At 38.9% G+C, this 17,996-nt stretch overlaps 1 protein-coding gene across 1 annotated transcript in view; it reads right to left on the bottom strand.

Annotated features, from left to right (window-relative positions):
• The window catches only part of KCTD18 (potassium channel tetramerization domain containing 18), a 15,804-nt gene extending 178 nt beyond the window's left edge, over positions 1 to 15,626 (bottom strand). Inside the window, exons 1-7 of the mRNA XM_004674834.2 lie at positions 15,538 to 15,626; positions 13,037 to 13,270; positions 11,420 to 11,631; positions 8,973 to 9,166; positions 7,845 to 7,939; positions 3,216 to 3,318; positions 1 to 1,622 (exon numbers count right to left, since the gene is read on the bottom strand). The exon at positions 1 to 1,622 is cut by the window's left edge and continues 178 nt beyond it. Of these exons, the coding sequence (XP_004674891.1) occupies positions 1,151 to 1,622; positions 3,216 to 3,318; positions 7,845 to 7,939; positions 8,973 to 9,166; positions 11,420 to 11,631; positions 13,037 to 13,196 (1,236 nt within the window). The 5' untranslated portion in view covers positions 13,197 to 13,270; positions 15,538 to 15,626 and the 3' untranslated portion in view covers positions 1 to 1,150. The remainder of the gene's footprint in view (positions 1,623 to 3,215; positions 3,319 to 7,844; positions 7,940 to 8,972; positions 9,167 to 11,419; positions 11,632 to 13,036; positions 13,271 to 15,537) is intronic.
• Between the last annotated feature and the right edge of the window lie 2,370 nt (positions 15,627 to 17,996).

Below are 17,996 nucleotides of genomic sequence, written 5' to 3'. Positions count from 1 at the left end.
GAAAAGTTTTTACTTTATTTTATAAAAAGTAGTGTGTTGAGCATATTTACTTTACTCTTTCAAAGCAATGCAAGTACAATGATGAGCATTGAGTAAAAAGTACCCTGCTTTATGAACTTACTTTTAACACACTGAAGGCATACTGCTCACTGATGGTAGAGATTATGTGGCCCAATTATAAAACATAACATGTGAGAGTAAACACACACAACTGAGTAGTTGTGGAAAAATAGAGGATTAATCAAAATATTCTGTTTAAAAATATTAAATTCAAGTTACATGGAAATTTTATGCATAAAAAATCAGGTTATATAACCAGAATGACTCTTCAGTGGTCATTTCTGAAAACAAATATTAACTTTAGTCAAAAAGCTAAAACTTGTAACTTCTCTTTTTTTTCAAAATTGCAATACTCAAAGTAAAAGACTTAAAGAAATCACTCCAAAGACATGTTATATAATTCCTATGCCAAGAAATCTCCCTGTGATGCACAAAGAAACCTGCTAATGGAAGAGTAAGAGAAGTCAGTGTAGGACCTAAGTATTTCAGTTACGTGAGAACGTGCTAAATGACTGACTTTTCCCCCCTTCCCACCATTTCTTTTCACGTGGCCTTTGGAAACTGAAAGTAACTTTCAGAGATTCGCCTTGATGTGCACTTTCTCACACACCTCTCATGGCTGTGACACAGCTCCGGAAAGCACTAAGAGCACCCTTGTTTGACCACGCAGATATCTCCAAGCCCAAACCTCACTCCTATGCCTGGGCGCAGGAGATATTACAAAAGTGCGTAGAGCCTATCAATTCTTTCAGCAACAAAGTGGACTTCTCTAGATGGACGATTCTGCTCTACTGTTTGGTTGCAGTAACACCAATGACCCACTTAAAAAAACTCAAAACCTGAAATTCAAACTATCCATAGACAAATAATCACTTACAAGTAGGGAAAATGAGAAGCGAATAGAGTCCCAACCACTTTAAAGTCTCCCTCCTCCCTTACTTACTACATCACGCCATTTATTTTTCCCATAATTATCCTACTTAGAAACATAAGTGTTCACCTCTAGTGCAGCAATGCATTAGTGCTGCCTAATGCATGAGGCCATGTGGAGGCACTGGGAGGCACATTCAAGTCTGGAGTCCTGTGACTGTCAATCAGCCTGGCCCTGCCCATTTTCAGTCCGGTTCAAGGCACCGGGGGCGGCGGCATCGAGGGGTGACTCTGGGGCACCTGTGGAACTGGTGGCTGTGCAGGCAGGAGGGGAAGGCCCAGTGGCGCACAGCGGAGTTCGTTTCAGTTTTATCACTCGGTGGGGGGTGGCCTTCTTCTCAGAGAGCAGAACCTTAGCTGGAGGTGGGTGTGCAGCTCCGTTTTCAGCACTGCCAGGCCCAGGTGTCCCCAGGCCCGCAACAGACTGGGCCTTCAGAGCTCCCCTGGCACCTGGAGATGGGTTTGCTGCCCGGGAACTGGTCTGGAGGGCACTGACTGGAGAAACCTTGACTGAAGCTGAGTTCTTGACTTTAATTTGGGTGCTGGTGGAAGGTCCCAAAAACCTGACTGGCTTAGGACCAGTCTTAGAGTTCATACTTTCTTCTTCCTCTTCATTGAAGGCTATCAGTCGCCTGTAAACACAAAAGCATATCACAGTCAGCATTTACAGGTTCAGTAACTAAATGAAAACTGACCAAAGTTTACAATCAGGGTTGACTAAAAGGTCTTGTTAAAAAGGGAGTACTTAGCAGGACAGGGCCATTCAATAAACAAGAAAAATCTCAAATAAACAATCTGCCTTTATACTTGAAGGAAACAGAAAAAGAGTAAACAAACCCAGAAAAGGAGAAGGGAGAAAATAATAAAAAGGAGTAGAAAATAAATGAAATAGAAAACAAAGAGACAGCTCAAAAGGTCAATGAAATCAAGAGTTGGTTCTTTGAAAGGATAAACAAGATTAAGGACCCTTTAACTACGCTCACTAAGAAACATGAGAAAATCCAAATAAAAAGAAAATCGTGAATTCTGATGCTTGAAAACAGGAACATAATAATAGCATTATTTGAAAATAGTTACATGTAGTAAAGAGTGCATATCTAATACATTCAACCCTAAAACTACTGAACAAAACTACATTTTCTAAGATTAGTCAGATGATTCATGGGCCTCACAAGTGATCCATGTTAGTGTTCACATCAAAAATGATGGCTAAATGGAAATCCCTGAGGAAAGACAACTAACCGAGTCCCTTAAACCATATCTGCTTGCTTTTTTTTCAGTGCTTAATCTTTTATTAGACTCTAGACCAAGACTTCCTGACACTGGCATGATTGAAATTGGGACTGGATAATTCTTCGTGGGGTTGCTCTGTGTAAGCAAGCATGGCCAGCAGCATCCCTGGCCTCTACACAGTAGTGTCCTCCACCCAGAATGCAACAACCAGAAATGTCCCCAAACACTGTCACTATTCCCTGGGGAAGGAATTATTCTCAGCTGAGAACCACTACCCTAAACCCAAATATATTTGTTAACTCTAGGTTCAAAAGCCAAAATAAATGATGACAATAAAGTAAGAAGAAAAAACTCTGTTTTAATAAGAGAAATTAACTGCTTAATAAATTTCACTGAACTTCTGTGAAAGATTCAGAGGGCAAAAGTAAGAAATTCCACAGGGGCAGTGACGCATATTCTAGAACAGGTGATTAAGAAGACAGAATATCAAAAAGTCACAGATAGCATCCAGAAACTAAAAAAAAATATATGATTTTAAAATGTATTTAAAGCACAGTGAAAGACATAGAGGTAAAGTAGGCTTAATACTAATAATTTAATGGAACACAAGAAAATAATATTAAATAGATATGCTATTTATAGCATGGTGGATTTCAAATATGAAATTTAATTCACTTTTTTACCACATTGCCACAAAAGTCTGGGATTTCACTTTTATAAGAAAAAAAATGCTTATCACAGCGTTACCACTATGTCCAGTGGTATTTAAATCATTCTTCGTCCCCGCCAAAAAAAAAAAAATACTATACACTTAGTTTCAGAGAATTATTTCCACTTTTTACATAGTTTAGGTTAACTCTGCATTTACTGATCGTATTTTGATGTTAAGATAGAATATTCAGCAAGGTGGCTAATAAGTTCTGCCTTCAAAAAGGCAGTAAAAATGTAGGTCGCAGAGTAAAACAACAAATAACCAAGAGAAGACAGATAACCTCTTTCTAATTGGGGCCATATGACGCATGCTTCCAAGCAAAGGCCGCTCCTCCAGAGTCCAGCATTCTATCAGCTCATGAGGTACTCGCCAGTAGCTGACACCTACAAGATAAAAAAATTACAGTTGCACTGTCTTTTGCAAAATGTTCAGCAATATTGTTGCCTACAGACCAGCCAGAAAGAGTCTGAGGTTCATGCCTTCCACGTGACTAAGGGAGATACACCCAAAGCGGGAAATGTTCCCACAAAGCGCCAGGGTAGCAGTGGGACAGCTCAGGACCTGCAGCTACGAAGAGCTGGCTGCAAGCTCTGACCCTGACACTTGTTCACTGAAAAAACTCAGCAGGCCACAGACAGGCCCCGGCAGCTGTGTGAGCAGGTCGAAGACACAGGTGTTACAGCCAAGACTGCCTGGGTATGAATCCCAAGTCTGCTACTCATGGACCACATAATCTTGGGAAAGTATCTGAACTTTTACATCTGTGAAATGGTAACAATAATAGCACATACCTCACAAGATCATTGTGATGACTGAGTAAACAAATGTGAAATGCTGAAAACATTAGGGCATGGCAGAGATTAGCACTTGAGATGTTAGGTACTTTTATTATAAGGGACCGTGTTACAGGAGTATAAGGACCTGCCTGAGATGCTGCCACAATTAAATCAGGAAAATTTTGTGCCCTACTCTGTAAGAAACAGCCACAATATGTATCTGAGATATCACTCGCCTATAAAAATCTTTCCAAACAAGAATAATCTGTATTAACATGGTAAGCCAACATTCCAGCTAGATTCATTTTAATTTTAAAATCTGGTGTATGAACCTTAAAATTACTAAGCAAAGAGAAAAAGAAGCCAGTCACACAGTGTATGATTTCAATAGTCTGAAATATCCAGAACAGGCAAACACATTGAGTTAGAAAGCAGGTTAGTAACTGCCAAGGGCTGAGGGGAGAGGGGGTGGGGGTGGGGGTGCTGCTAAATTGGTGCTGGGCTTCTTCTTGGAATGATGAAAAGACTTTAGAATTAGATAAAGGTGATGATTACCTAACATTGTAATTGTAGTAAAAGTCACTGAAACGTATACCTTAATGCTATGTGACATAATTTTCACTTCAATTTTGAAAACAAGAACCATAAAAAATTACATACAGACACATTAAAAAAGGCTTAAAGAATAATGTTGCAAGAATGGACCTGATGTCTTCTTTTCCATCATTAAAGATCCTGCAATAACAAGTCACTTAGCAAACCAGGCATGGAAATTATTACATATAGTAAATACGTCTAATACTCAAAGAATGCTATGAACCCTGTTTTAAGACAATTACTTTCTAGAACTGCCAGACAATACTCCAAAACCTATTTATGCTATAAAAAGAATCCCAAATCTCAACCACTAAAGTTTTAAAGTCAGATTTACTGAAATATAATTTTATAAAACAAAATTCATCTTTTTAAAGGACACTGCTCAATGAGCAGTGTCAAGTACATAGTCGTGTACCCACAACCACAGTCATAGATAGACTATTTCTATGCCCCATGAAGCTCCTTCATCCCCCTTGGTAGCCTATCCACCACCTTCCATTCCCTAGTTTTGCCTTTTCCAGTGTGGCATATAACCAGGTTATACAGCACGTAGCCATCGGTGTCTGACTTTAGCATGATGCTTTGAAGAGTCAACCTCAAACGTCAATGGCCATTTCCTCTTGCTGCTGAGTCGTGATCCATTATACTGACATACTGCTACTTGTTTAGAAATCTTCCATTTCCCCCTGCCTATTAATTCACATTCAATGTACAAGATTTGGAAACTATAAAAAAGTATATGTAAGATCAGTATCACTTCCAGTCCTAAAACTAGGAATCACAGTTCGTAACTATTAAACATATTAGTGTATTTCGTTCCGTTTTTTTTTCTGCTCATATGATATGCACATAATTAAAAACATTTTATATTTACGATTTGTGATCGCCTCCTATTTTATCATAGACACTCATCTATGCCAAAAGTTATTCAAAATAATTTTAATAGCTATATTATTCCATGGATCTGCCAAAAATATATTTAAACCATTACAGGCATTTAAATTGGTTTAGTTTTTTTTAATCTTTTAAATAATGCTTAATTGAACATTTCATAAGCCATTGTTTGCTTTTGATTATGTCCTTAAGGTAGATACTAGAATTACTGGATTAACAATTTTGACAGTTATTGCTATATAAATTATTTTACAAAAAAGTATATTTATTTTACTCCTGCCAGAAATGTGTGAGTTTTACTAATTTGTTATATAAAAATTTGTTATATAAAAATGTATTATATAATTTAATGTGTTTTCATTAGTAAATAATGAGTTTGCATCTCCTACCACATGTTTCTTTCTTTTCTGGTAATTTTATGGTCATGAATCTGACACATTTATTTATTGTAGGGCTTGAGTTGATTGTCTAATCATTTGAAATAAATCTTCTCTCTAATAAGGATATTCTTTCTCCAGCTAATACAATATTACTTTATTTGTTGTTCTTTATTAAAAGTCTTTTAATTTTTTGTTTCAAAGTCCTTAAGATTTTCAATAATGTGTAATCAAATTTATTAATCTTTGTGATTTATTAAAGTTCTTTATTTCTTTACCTACTAACAAATCAATTACTTGATTGAATTTACTCTTAGTTTACTATAGTGTTGTTTTTCATTCAAAAATCCAGCTGGAATTGCTTTGATGATTGATAGCAGGTTAAAAATCCTGTTTTCCTCCAAGCTTATTTCTCACTCATTAAATAATCTATCCTTTTTTATTGCTATTATATAAAACTTTCTTACTCCATAGTATTTTTATTTGTATAACTTTATGGGATTTCCTCTTATTCTCTGAACCTACTCTTATACCAGAAACCTTGTTTTTTGTCAGTGTCGATCTACCTAGTATGTTTTACCATATAACTGAATTAGACTACATTTGACTGCTACTTCCCCAAGTGTTCTTGGTCATTTTATCTACTTATTCTTTCAAAGGAATTTTAGAATAATTTCAAGATTCCGACAGTTCTATTGTTATTTTGGTAAGGAATGTGTTAAACCTATGATTTAACCTGAAAACGGATGCCTTTAATATTGAGAGTTCCCACTCAGGTTCATGCTATGCCCCACCATATTCTTTATGTCTTCTTCTTCTTCTTTTTAATGGGTAAATACATCCTAGCAGGTTTTTTTCATAAAAGACTCAAGAATATCTTGGTAGGGTAAGTCCTGTTTTCTTTTTATTTTTTGTTTATCATTATTATGGATGGATTTCTGCATATAATTTGTAAACAATGTATCTTAAATAAGCTGTTATTATTGTATCCAGCTAATTTAGTCTACTAAATTCATCACTGAAAATACCATGAGTTGATACTTGAGGTTTTCTAATAAGATTCTTGTCCACAAATAGCAATACTATCTTCCTTCCAATAGCACCTTCTCTTACATTTATTTCTAGGGTTATATCTTTCCACAGGCTTTCTTGAAATTTAAGTAACAATGATACCCCATTTGTATACTTTCTTTAAAAAAAAAAGGGGGGGGATAAAATCAGTTGCAAAGCTCTGTAAAAGCTGGTTATCCCAGCTCTCCACTCTGGCTTCCTGAGCCAGTGGAAATGCAACCCAGCAAGCCCCACCCGAAGCCTCCTGGGCAGCCAGCCAGCCTGGAGGCTAAAGGAGATGGAACACCATGGGGTTTGTTACTCAACTTCAGCCTAAGTCTCAAAGTCAGTTAAATCCAAAATAATAAGCTTAAAAAGAATGGCATATCTTTCATTACACTTTATACTGTCTGCTTTGAGGGGTAGGAAAAGAAAAAGAAGAAATAATCCTCCCCTCATTCAGTCCCATGTGACTTGTAACATCTGTATCTACCAGCTCTTAAGGTTTTTTGAGGTCTAAGTCATATCTTACTTATCTTCAGCCGCAATTCTAGGATTTATCATAGTGCCTGCACTCAAAAGACAACACAGTCTTGTTAATTATGACAAAAAATATTTAAATGCAGAACAGTTAAACCTCACTGATCCTTAAGCAAGTGGCATGGTGGCTCTGAGACTCAGCTTCTTATCAATACAATGGTAAATGGTGCAAAGGTTTGTTTCAGGACTAAGAGATACTGACTTAAACTATTTAACACACTAGATATAAATAGCATTACTATAGCTAACTCTCATAAAAGCAGTTTGGTAAAAATGATCAGATTTCAAACTAAGCACTTAAAAATACTTTGTTTTGTAAGGGTTCTATGGGCATCTTTTCCTAGCATTACCTTTATTTTTCTCTTTTTGATTATGCATTTTAGGCTTAATTTAGAAGTATACTTCCTATGACAATGGTAGGTGCTAAATAAATTCACGCCAAATTTAACGAATAATCCTAACTAACAGAAGCAGAGTTCAGGTTTCTAAGTTATAAACTATTACTAATATCTAACAATTCAATTCAAGTAAACTGTCTCAGTGTTAGTATGAGGTGACAAATTCCTTACACAAACAAAATTACTGCCTAAAAAAAGAAATGTAGTACTTGAGCTTACTTTGTCTTATTAAGGAAAAGTTTGCCTGCTGCCATGAAATAAAAGAATTGTACTGTACCTTTTCCCTCCCAGGCATCAAAGGCATCCATCATTTCCTTCAATTCTGCTACTGAATAATAGCTCCAAATGTACTGAACATTATTTCCAGCCTCTCTAGAAATATTGCAAAAAGTAATGAAACTATATTACCTAGGTATTGATATAATAAAAACATGTTACTTAGGAATTTATACAAATATATATCGCTAACAGACATAAAAGCTTGTTAGTTAAGAAAATTAATTAGTTGTTCTTTGGTGACCCTGAAGCATACATATGTGTATTTATATGTACATACATATAAACATATATATTACTTATATGCTAATCTATACTAATAATATACTATACTCATCTACCAAATTATCTCCATTTGACCTCATTTTACTATAATAAAGTATTTATTAATTCCTTCATATACAGACCATGCAAACAAATCAACAAAGTTTTCTAAGAAATCACTTAACCCTAATAAAGTTAGAAAAAAATCAAACTTTGACTGAAACTTTCCTAGGATTACATCAGGCACTTATATAGGATTATTTTTGCCTATGAAGAATCCAGAAATGGATGATATACTTAATCATCTCAAAGGCCAGCTTATGTGGCCATGTATTAGCCACTTACATGTGACCCAACCCAATCTTAATTTGCTAAGTCAATTAATTAGTGTAAGTAAGATAATAGGAAAAATAATAAGAGAAAAACCCTTAGGAAAGTAACATATTTGAGTCATTGCATTCTTAATCTAAGAGGGATCATAGGACTCTGTCATGATTTCTCAGACGAGGGCACAACACGCAAGCTGGTCCTGAGTCCCTCCCCAGGCCTACTGACTTCAAGACCAGTGCGTCAGCCACAGACTGTGGTGGCAGGGACAAACCCAAGCATGTGACTTTGCCTTTCTTTTTCTTTTTCAGTAAATCCTCATGGGATTCTGAAGCCCACTCCCAGTTGAGAACCACTGTACCAGGCCAAGAACATATCTTGTAGCTTATATACATTATGTTCTTAATTATAATCTCCATAGCTGCAAGGGCTCACATTTATATGCTGACAGACGCTACCAGAATATAATTCATTCAACAACACCTCTTAGAAGAGACCAAGATTTTGTGTTCCGTTTCATATTTAAATATGGACATACCTTTTAAAAATGCTTTTACTATGAATCCTTCCTCCCAGCTGCTTATCAATAGCATCTGTTCCATCACTTTTTGTAGCATATACACCAATAATTCTACTCTCACAGCTTGCACCAGATGTGTTTAGATAGTGGAGAACCCAAACTGTTGGTTTATTGCAAACTAAACCATACGAATCACAGAAGTCTGTTAAAGCCTGGAGCAAAAAATATATTATAAAATTTGAATTTAATTCTGGAATAAAGTAAAATGAATTTGTTCTATTACATTCATGTAAAGCTGCATTTTCAGTTGGTCATAAGGGAAATAAAATGATTATAAGATTCAGCCCAGTCATTATGCCTTTAAAAATCAATCAAGCATTTATTGAATCTATCTGCGGGAGGGCACTTACCCTCCCAAAGCAACACCCAAAACAACACCAAAATTCCTCTAGATGAAATACCTAGAGAATCATTCTCCACATGGAAATAACTTTATTTCAAAATATGCATATAATAAAGAAAAGTTAAGCATTTTCCCCCTTTATTTTCCTAAAATTTCCCATTTGATTCACTCTTCCTTTCACCTTCTACTGACAGTCCAGTAGTTGATACCTAACTCCATATCCAATCATGGATTGATCAGATTAACTTGCTCTTGTACACTGAAGATGAGAAGATACGAGCTCAATATATATGCTCTGAACTCACTTGGCGTTTAACCACCATTCATTTTTTTCACTTGAATAATAAGTGCCTACTATGTGCTGACCACTATCTAAGGTCCCAGAGACATAGTGAGCAACAGCCCTTCTATAGTTTACAGCGAATGCAGAAGACAGACATTAAATAAGTCATCAGTACACAAGCTCGTAAATGCCATAATGAGCCTACGAGGTGTTACCGGAAAAAGCAGGAGGGAGTGGCGGGGGTCTTCTCTGAGAGAAATGCCTTATCCCTATAACATGTATTTTGTCTGTCTGCTTACTGCCGCCTTCCAAATACACGGAATAGTTCCTGGCACAAAGGAGATGTTACTGACTATTTACTGACTCAGAGGAAGAAAACATGACCCTGAGGTTCTGTGCATCTTCACTTAAAGTTGCTATCTAACTCTTGCACTGTTTTTAATTTTACTTGAACATCTATGACAATCTCCAATAATTTTTAAATTATTTATAAAAGGGCAAGAAGTGTATGTTGCATTTCTTTGTGCCCCACAACCCCTAGTGCTTTTTATGCCACAAATACTTAAAGTGAATGTGTGCTGACAGAAAGAATATGCACACACTATGTCCTTTTGGAATATAAACTAGAAAAAGAGACTGAGTTTGGACTCAATTTAGAACCCATTTAACCATGCAAACTCCTACAAGGGGTTGAGAATCAAATCAACTTTCTCCTGACACTGCACAATGAATAGCCATTCCTCAGGTTGCTCACCTAAATACTGACACCCAAATCAAAGAATGTAAATGATTCACCTAAGATTGCACTATTAACAATTATATAGGAAAAATATTTTTTTTAGGTACCCAAAAGTGCTAATAGCAAAAATAATACAAATGAATAAGGCAAAAACAGATAATGAAGATTTCAAAGTCACATAAAGATCTTTACAATATTATTTAAAATAGGGACATCTTAAAGAAAGATTTACTAATTTCAAAAATGAATTAATCAAACTGATGTTTTAACTTAGTAACAAACTGCTAACTCACTAAATCAGGAAATTTTACACAATCTTTAATTTATCATGAACATTCCATTAAAAAAATAAGTTCAGTAAACAAAATAATACCACTAACCCTTCACCTGCTACAGTGCATGAAATTCTTAAAGAGAATTTCAGAAGTGGAGTAGCTGAATAGTTCTATAAAAAAAAAAAAGCTGGGTCCTCCCTGGTGGCACAGCGGGTTAAAGCACAGCACTAAGAAGCTAAAGCCACTTCAGCATGAGTTTGATCCCCACCCCAGAGGTGACCACATGGCCAGGCAGACCTCTCCTGACCCACCCGCTGCTCCCCTCAGCAATGTACTTCCTTGATCTGCCTGTTCTACTCCCCACTGTCTGGGGTGAAGCCTCTCACCACCCTCACACTTCTGGCCTGTACCCCAGTTCTGTATGAATAAATAAATAAATCTCAAAAAATGCTTAAAAAATTTTAAGAAATGCTCCTTAAAAAAAAAAAAGCCATCAGAAAGTGTCAAAACTTCTGTGAGAAACAAAAACTGTGAGCCTTTCCACACACTTTTGAGTGGCAACATCACACATTTTCCTAGAACAGAACTTTGGCCTCAAACAGATAAGTAGTAATTAAGAAATACTTCTTCAAAAATAGAAAGTCTCTCATGTTTGTTTTCAGGACAATAAAGACTAAGCCAAACAACATGAACATGTTACTTTGTGTGTAAGTGTGTGTATATATGCATACATATATATTTTAAAACTTAAGAAAATGCCAAGACCTTTTTAAGTTCTATATTTGACCTTAAAGAATATGTCTCCATTTCATTGGCCAAGTGGTCAGATAGGCTGTAAGGATAAGGGATGCCAAAGTAATCAGCCTCTTCCTGCAGAGCAACCCGGGTCTGTTCATCTGTGGGAACGTGAACTTCTCCGTGAAGATAATCCAAAAGGTATTTAAACAGATGGCCATCGCGGTCAATAACACAAGCCCCTAAAAAAAACATTAAATTCAAAATGAATGCATAGATACATATGGCCATTAATAAAATGTCAGTGTCAAGCTAATATCAAACTGCAGGCCCATATAATTAGAAATGCTCCTTTCTTATAAGAAAGTCATCATTAAGTCTTCCAAATAGATTTAGTCAAATTGGTGACACTCTGTACTCTCACCAATCATGTTTGAAAAGATATTCTGAGCGCCATTTGGAATTTTGGAGGCAATAACCATATTCCCACTACAGTAACTACAAAAGCCATGGATATCTTAAACCGCTGCTAGAAAGGGAAGCTTGCCCCTAACCTCAGCCCAGCTAGGCCAGGAAAGAGGTGTGGAGTCACCCTAGTGAGGGCAGGTGGGGTGCTGTTTACTAGGTCCAGTATTTGTCCCGGGGTTCCTAGCTCTAAGAATGCCACATTGGACTTACTACATTAGTTCCTTTGTACTTATGAGATCCTAAACTTTAAAAATGTTATGTGGTATCATTTATGAAATATGATTTAGCAGAATTTGTTCTATGATTAGTTTAAAAAGAAGGGATTAAGAGAATAAAACTTGGGGACTGAGGGAAAAAGCTCCATCACTGCTTACCATCTTTTCTCTAGTGACCTTTCTGCCCAGATGAACACCAAGCTCTGGGCACCAGCCAATTGGTGTTTTCCATTAGCTGGCAAGGCGGTCTGTCAAGACCCATCATTACTAGCAGCCCCTCACACTCAGAACTCCTCAACCTCTCTCCAATACCTTTAAGACATGGCCACACTTGCATTACTGAATTTCTGTCACCTCCAGAGCACTTAATCAGAGAGAGCTAACCTGGAACCCTACCATACGCTTCAGTTTTTTCTGAAAAACCAATTTTCAGTCCTCTGCCAGTGGATGACTGATGGTATCGCTGCACTAACATTTCTGACATTTTCTCAGGCACACATTATCATCCGACACAGGGCTACCCTAAGCTGGATGAGGTGGTGAGTTAAACACTAACTCTTCACTGACAGTGACTGCCCTGTCAGCTACAAGGGGAGCTGCTTTGTCCAGAGAAAGACAATTTTTTCATTTGAAAAAGACAGAAGTTGAAATATTTAATCAACCTTAATATACCTTCATCCATGAAGTTATATGCATGTAACTTTCAAAATATAATTAATCTCCTATTTACATCATGGCTGGCCTTTGAGCTCTCATTTTTTGTCAACTTTGAGCAATGACATCCAATTCCAGAAACTGGTATTTAATTTGTCCGTGTACTGAATGATTCTCCATACAATTCTAATAATCTCAGTAATTAACACACAAATGTAATACATTCTGTTGCAATTAAGAAACTCAAAGGGAATTTAAAGGAGACTCATTTTAATGAATATTCATGATCATGCTTACAGACTTTATTTACCTGATTCATCTGTTTTTAGAGGAAAGCGACCACTGAACATGGACGCTAGCATTGAGTCCTTAAAACGGCACAAGGACTGTCGCCTGGCTGTATAACGATAGCCACCCACGTTCAGCCGCAGAATATCTAACACCTCTTCTTCTGCCTTGGGGCCGTCCATTGCTCCCACCGACAACTGAATTTTTACCTCAAAACACTTTCAGAAATTGCAAAACAATGGCAGTCCTGTCCCCTCTGGAAAAATAAAAGACAATCACCACTGACATTCCCAACAATGCACTAAATAGACATAATAAAATATACTTTTAATGTGATTTAAAATAAATTCCATGGCATTGGCAATTTTGAATTGAAAGGTTTTACATATTGTAAAAAAAAAAAAAGTTTTGAGATATGCTAAGCAGCTGGAAAACTGGCTCCCAGGATTTGTAAATGATAATAAACTACTACCAAACAAATTATAGCTGTGGAAGTGATTGTATAAAGATGTAAACAAGATAATACATGATCTGTCACACAGAAAGCAGTCGTGAGATATGCTTATGATCTTTGGTATCACATAGCTTTTTAAGCGACATTAAGTTGGAGAGAGCTGTGGAGACTGCCAGCAAATACTTATCTTCCTGAGCTTGTTTCCGCATCTATAAAACAGAAGCAGCAACTGTGCCATTCTCAAAAAAACTATCAGAGGAACAACTGACAAACATACAAAAACAAATTTAAAACAAGTCTCTGCCTCAGATTATATACTCAATAAATGATAAACATCCATCGTGATATAAATTTTACCACAGATATTTAAATAACTCAAGGTATTTGTAATGATAATTAATTCTTAAGCTAGGTAACTAAGAAATATATTTTATCAACTGAGTTCAGAATTTTACATATACTAGTAGACTGGTTCAGAAAAACAAACAAAAAGGCATCTCTACATCATCAGGTTTCTTCACACCAGAATGGCTCAAGTTGTAGAGGAAGTCTTATGATTTGACTTCTTAACACACTCTGGAGATGGGTGATCCGCAGATGACTATGGAATTTCTATGGGAAATCCTCCCCGTTTTGAGATCCACTGTACCTGTAGATTTCATAGCGAGACTAAAATAGCCGCCAAGAGGCTCAATGACAGCCTTGGCAATTCACGTTTGACTATGCAATCAACTGAGATACATTTGCAGGTGCTTCAGTTTGGCCAGTCTCCAGGGATATGGAATAATGACACCATCAGAAAGTCTGAGGAAGACCATAGGTGTCAAAGGTGTTCAGCAGAAGAAAATCATTACGTGCCAATGGTCCAGCTATCAAAACCATTATTGAGATGACTTTTTAAGCTGCCTGAAATTTGCGGGAACAGCACCGCTAGGGACACATGTGACGTACCACCTCTGGATAAAACTGGTTCACCATCCTAGTCATCAGTGCTCCAGAATCCTACCTATTCTTCAAAGCTGATGGGTGGTGGGCAAATTTCCTTAATTGTAGGACTTTACCAAATGCCCTCAGCCTCCCGTTTGAATCCTTACACAGATCTACAAACACATTTTGTGCTTTTGTCCATATTTCATCTCATTTGTTTAATTCCCAAGGTTGAGAACTCCAAACCCAAGAAAGTCAGGGCTAGGTGGCTCTCAGTAATACCCGTTTACTGAATGCTTACTATGTACCAGTAACTGCAGGAGACACCTGACAGGACCCAATTTCCACAAAAGCCCTAGTAGGTAGTAATTACTGTCCCTTTTGACGGATGAGTACGGCGGAGAAAGAATGAGGTGTGCAGGGTCCACACTACCTCGCTAGGAAGGCTACCCTGCTAGTGAGTGGTGGTCAGCCCCCATCCTGGTCAGCAAGAGGGATCCCAAATCCTTTCTGCTGTCCAGTTCTTCCTGCTGTGGGCCACACTGCCTCCATCAGCAGCACTGTTTCACCCTACCGCCCCTGATCCGTGTACTTCATTCACCAGGCATCTATCTGAGGGCTCCTTCAGGCGGCCAGAGGCGCACAGCAGCGCCCTGAGTGCAAACACTTGTCAGACACCCCACCTTAATAAATTTCTCCTGACAGAAAGGCCGTCGGCGGCCCCATTCTCAAATGCACCCACGTTGGCTCCCTATTCATAAATGCCTCACAGTGCGGCCCTGTGACCACCTGCATCCAAACAATGTGAGACGAAGGCTGAAATGCTGATTCCCGGGCCACGGCACGGGGTTCGGCTCAAGAAGTCTGAGGTAAGATCCCGAGTCGCTGAGGATCCCACTGTGAGAAACGCACTTAAGGCTCTCTACTCCTCCCGGAAGAGGGACAAAAGGGGAGGAGCGGGAACCCCGCGGCCCAGAGACCCCAAACCAGCCCGGAGCCCGAGCCTGCAGTCCGGACGCCCGAGTTATCAGCGCGGCCCGGGCCCTTCTTTGGGGTGCCCCGCCGCCTCCCGGGCCCGCGCGGCCCACCCGGCGCCCCTTTCCTCCGCAGGGCCAGGCCGGTAGGCAGCCTCCCCGACTGACCTGCAGCCCGCCGGGCAATCGGCGCAGCCGCCGGACGCCGCGGGGCCGACGCGGAAGTGAGCGCCTCCTCTGCTGCTCGGCCACTCGTGGAACAGCGCAGCCCCACCGGCGCCCCCGCGCGGCCCGATCCCGCCTGGCGATAGGAGAAGACCCGAGAGAGAGAGAGAGAGAGAGAGAGAGAGAGAGAGAGAAGAGAGGGAGGGAGGGGGAGAGAGAGAGAGAGAGAGAGAGAGAGAGAGAGAGAAAGGCCCCGCCACACCAAGCCCGCCACGCCCCTCCGGCTGGCCCCGCCCCTATGGCTGGCCCCGCCCGCCGTCTGGTCCCGCCCCTCCGGATGGCCCCGCCCCCAGATGGTCCCGCCCCTCCTGCTGGCCCAGACTCTCTGGCCTCTCTCTGGGACGGAGGAGGGCGCCAGAATTTGGGGTCTCAATACCCTACCAGAAAAGGGAAGATGGAAAAGCAGAGACTTAGCCTGCTTAAACATAAGAAGAAAAACGGATACTAGAAGTTGCAGTTGCCTGGTCAGTTAAGTAACAAGAGTAAGGAGGAATTAGGTCCTTTCACCCCCACTTTTAAGTCAGGGCCCTTCCCTCCAAATGGAGCTGCTCAATACCAAGGTTTATTAATATACTACACTTAAATAATTCCACTTGGATAGTGGTAGCAATCTCCAAAGCTGTTTCACAGAGAACATTTTTGTTTAATTTAGTCTGTGTGACAACCCCATATTTTATTCCCATTACAGTAAGGAAAATTGAGACTGGAGCAGACACTGAACACATGAACACCTGGCATCCTGCTAAATCTTTTGCATGCACTATTTAATCTCCTTTTAATAATCCCCAAAGAGTTCTTTCAGTTTCCAGCTGCATCCTAGCTTGTTCAAGAGACTGTGCTAAGTATTTCGAGATGAATAAAACAGTCCTATTTCAAAACGTTTCCCCAGAGCCAATAATAATTGGTTCCTAATTCCACTGGCTGGGTGTTAAGGAGAAATAAGGCAATGAGGGGAAAACCCACCTATTCCCTCAGAGATTAATAGACTTTTATCCCCTAAAATTCTGGAGCACCAGCTATAGACCAGCCACTCCGAGTGAAAAGCTGAATGAGCTCATCAGTCAATACTCCTGAATCACGGTACTTACATTCTAGAGCAGAGGTCAAAAACTTTTTTGTAAATATCTTAGATTTTTGAGGGTCATATACAACAACTCAGCTCTGCTGTTGCAGTGTCAAAGCAGTCATAGTAACAAGCAGCAGTGGCTGTGTTCCAACTTTACAGTCATGAGTCACTTAATTAAGGGAACAGGTTCTGAGAAATGCATCGTTAGGTGATTTCATTGTTATACAATGTCCAACCGTGTAAATTACACAAATGTAAATGGCATAGCCTACTACACAAGGAGGCTATAGACCCAACTATAACCTGTTGGGGCCACCGTCATATAGGCAGCACAAGATTGACCAAAACATAATTAAGTGACACATAACTGAATTATGGTCACCACATTTGAATGATACATAATTTTCACATTTTGTGAAACATCTAAAAAAAAATTTCAAACATAGATATGTAGAAACCATTCTTAGTTTGTGGACTATAGAAAAACAACTGGCCATCCATAGACTGCAATTTGCCTACTACTATTCAGGTGGGGAAAAAACAGACACAAAGGAACATAGTTACAGTTCACCATAACTAGTTGGGAAGAAATAGTGAGGATAATGTCAGGTGGTGATGACAACTGGGTGGAAAGGCATCGTTGATCAGGCAATATTTAAATTGAGTACTAAGGGTAAGAGTGAGTTCACCTTCTGAAGGAATGAGGGGAGAGTCGTTTAGGAAGAAGGGAGGGCAAGTCTAAAGAAGGAGCTGGAGACAGAAAAGACTTCACAGTTTGTAGGAAGAGAATGCACTTGGTGAGCACGGGACGGGGGGAGATGATAAGAGGTGAAGTAGAAAGGAGAGGCACAACCAGTTTTTTTAGAGTATCTAGTGGCTGTAGAAGAGTATGAACTTTATTCTAAATGTAACATGGAGCCATTGAAAAGTTTTAAGCAGGGAGGTGGAATGATTGATTTACCATAAAAAAAAAATCCCTCTATCTACTGTAATGAGAATGGATTGAAGAGATATAAAATGAAAGTAGGCTACTATTGCAGAAATGCAGAGGATAAATGGCATAGCTTCTACAGCAGTGGTGATAGCCAGAGAGAAAAGTGAGTGGATACAAGAGTTATATGGAGGAAATAGAAATAATAAAAAACTTGCTGACAGAGCGACTATGACATGTTAGTTCAGTCTGTCTGAGAAACAAGCAGTTAAGTTCAGATTTATAGGGGGAGACATCTATGAGGGAAATGGAGGAATCTGAAGAGGACTGGGAGAGACTTTAAACTGGAGGCAGATTCAACACTTGAAAACAGAAAAAGAAAACTCATAGATAGGATGCAATTCT

Source organism: Condylura cristata, unplaced genomic scaffold, assembly GCF_000260355.1.
Source record: "Condylura cristata isolate star-nosed mole 26May11 unplaced genomic scaffold, ConCri1.0 scaffold00002, whole genome shotgun sequence".
In the NCBI taxonomy this organism is placed as follows: Eukaryota; Metazoa; Chordata; class Mammalia; order Eulipotyphla; family Talpidae; genus Condylura; species Condylura cristata.
Note: the sequence above shows the minus strand (reverse complement) of the source record. Positions and strands in the feature narration are given on the sequence as shown.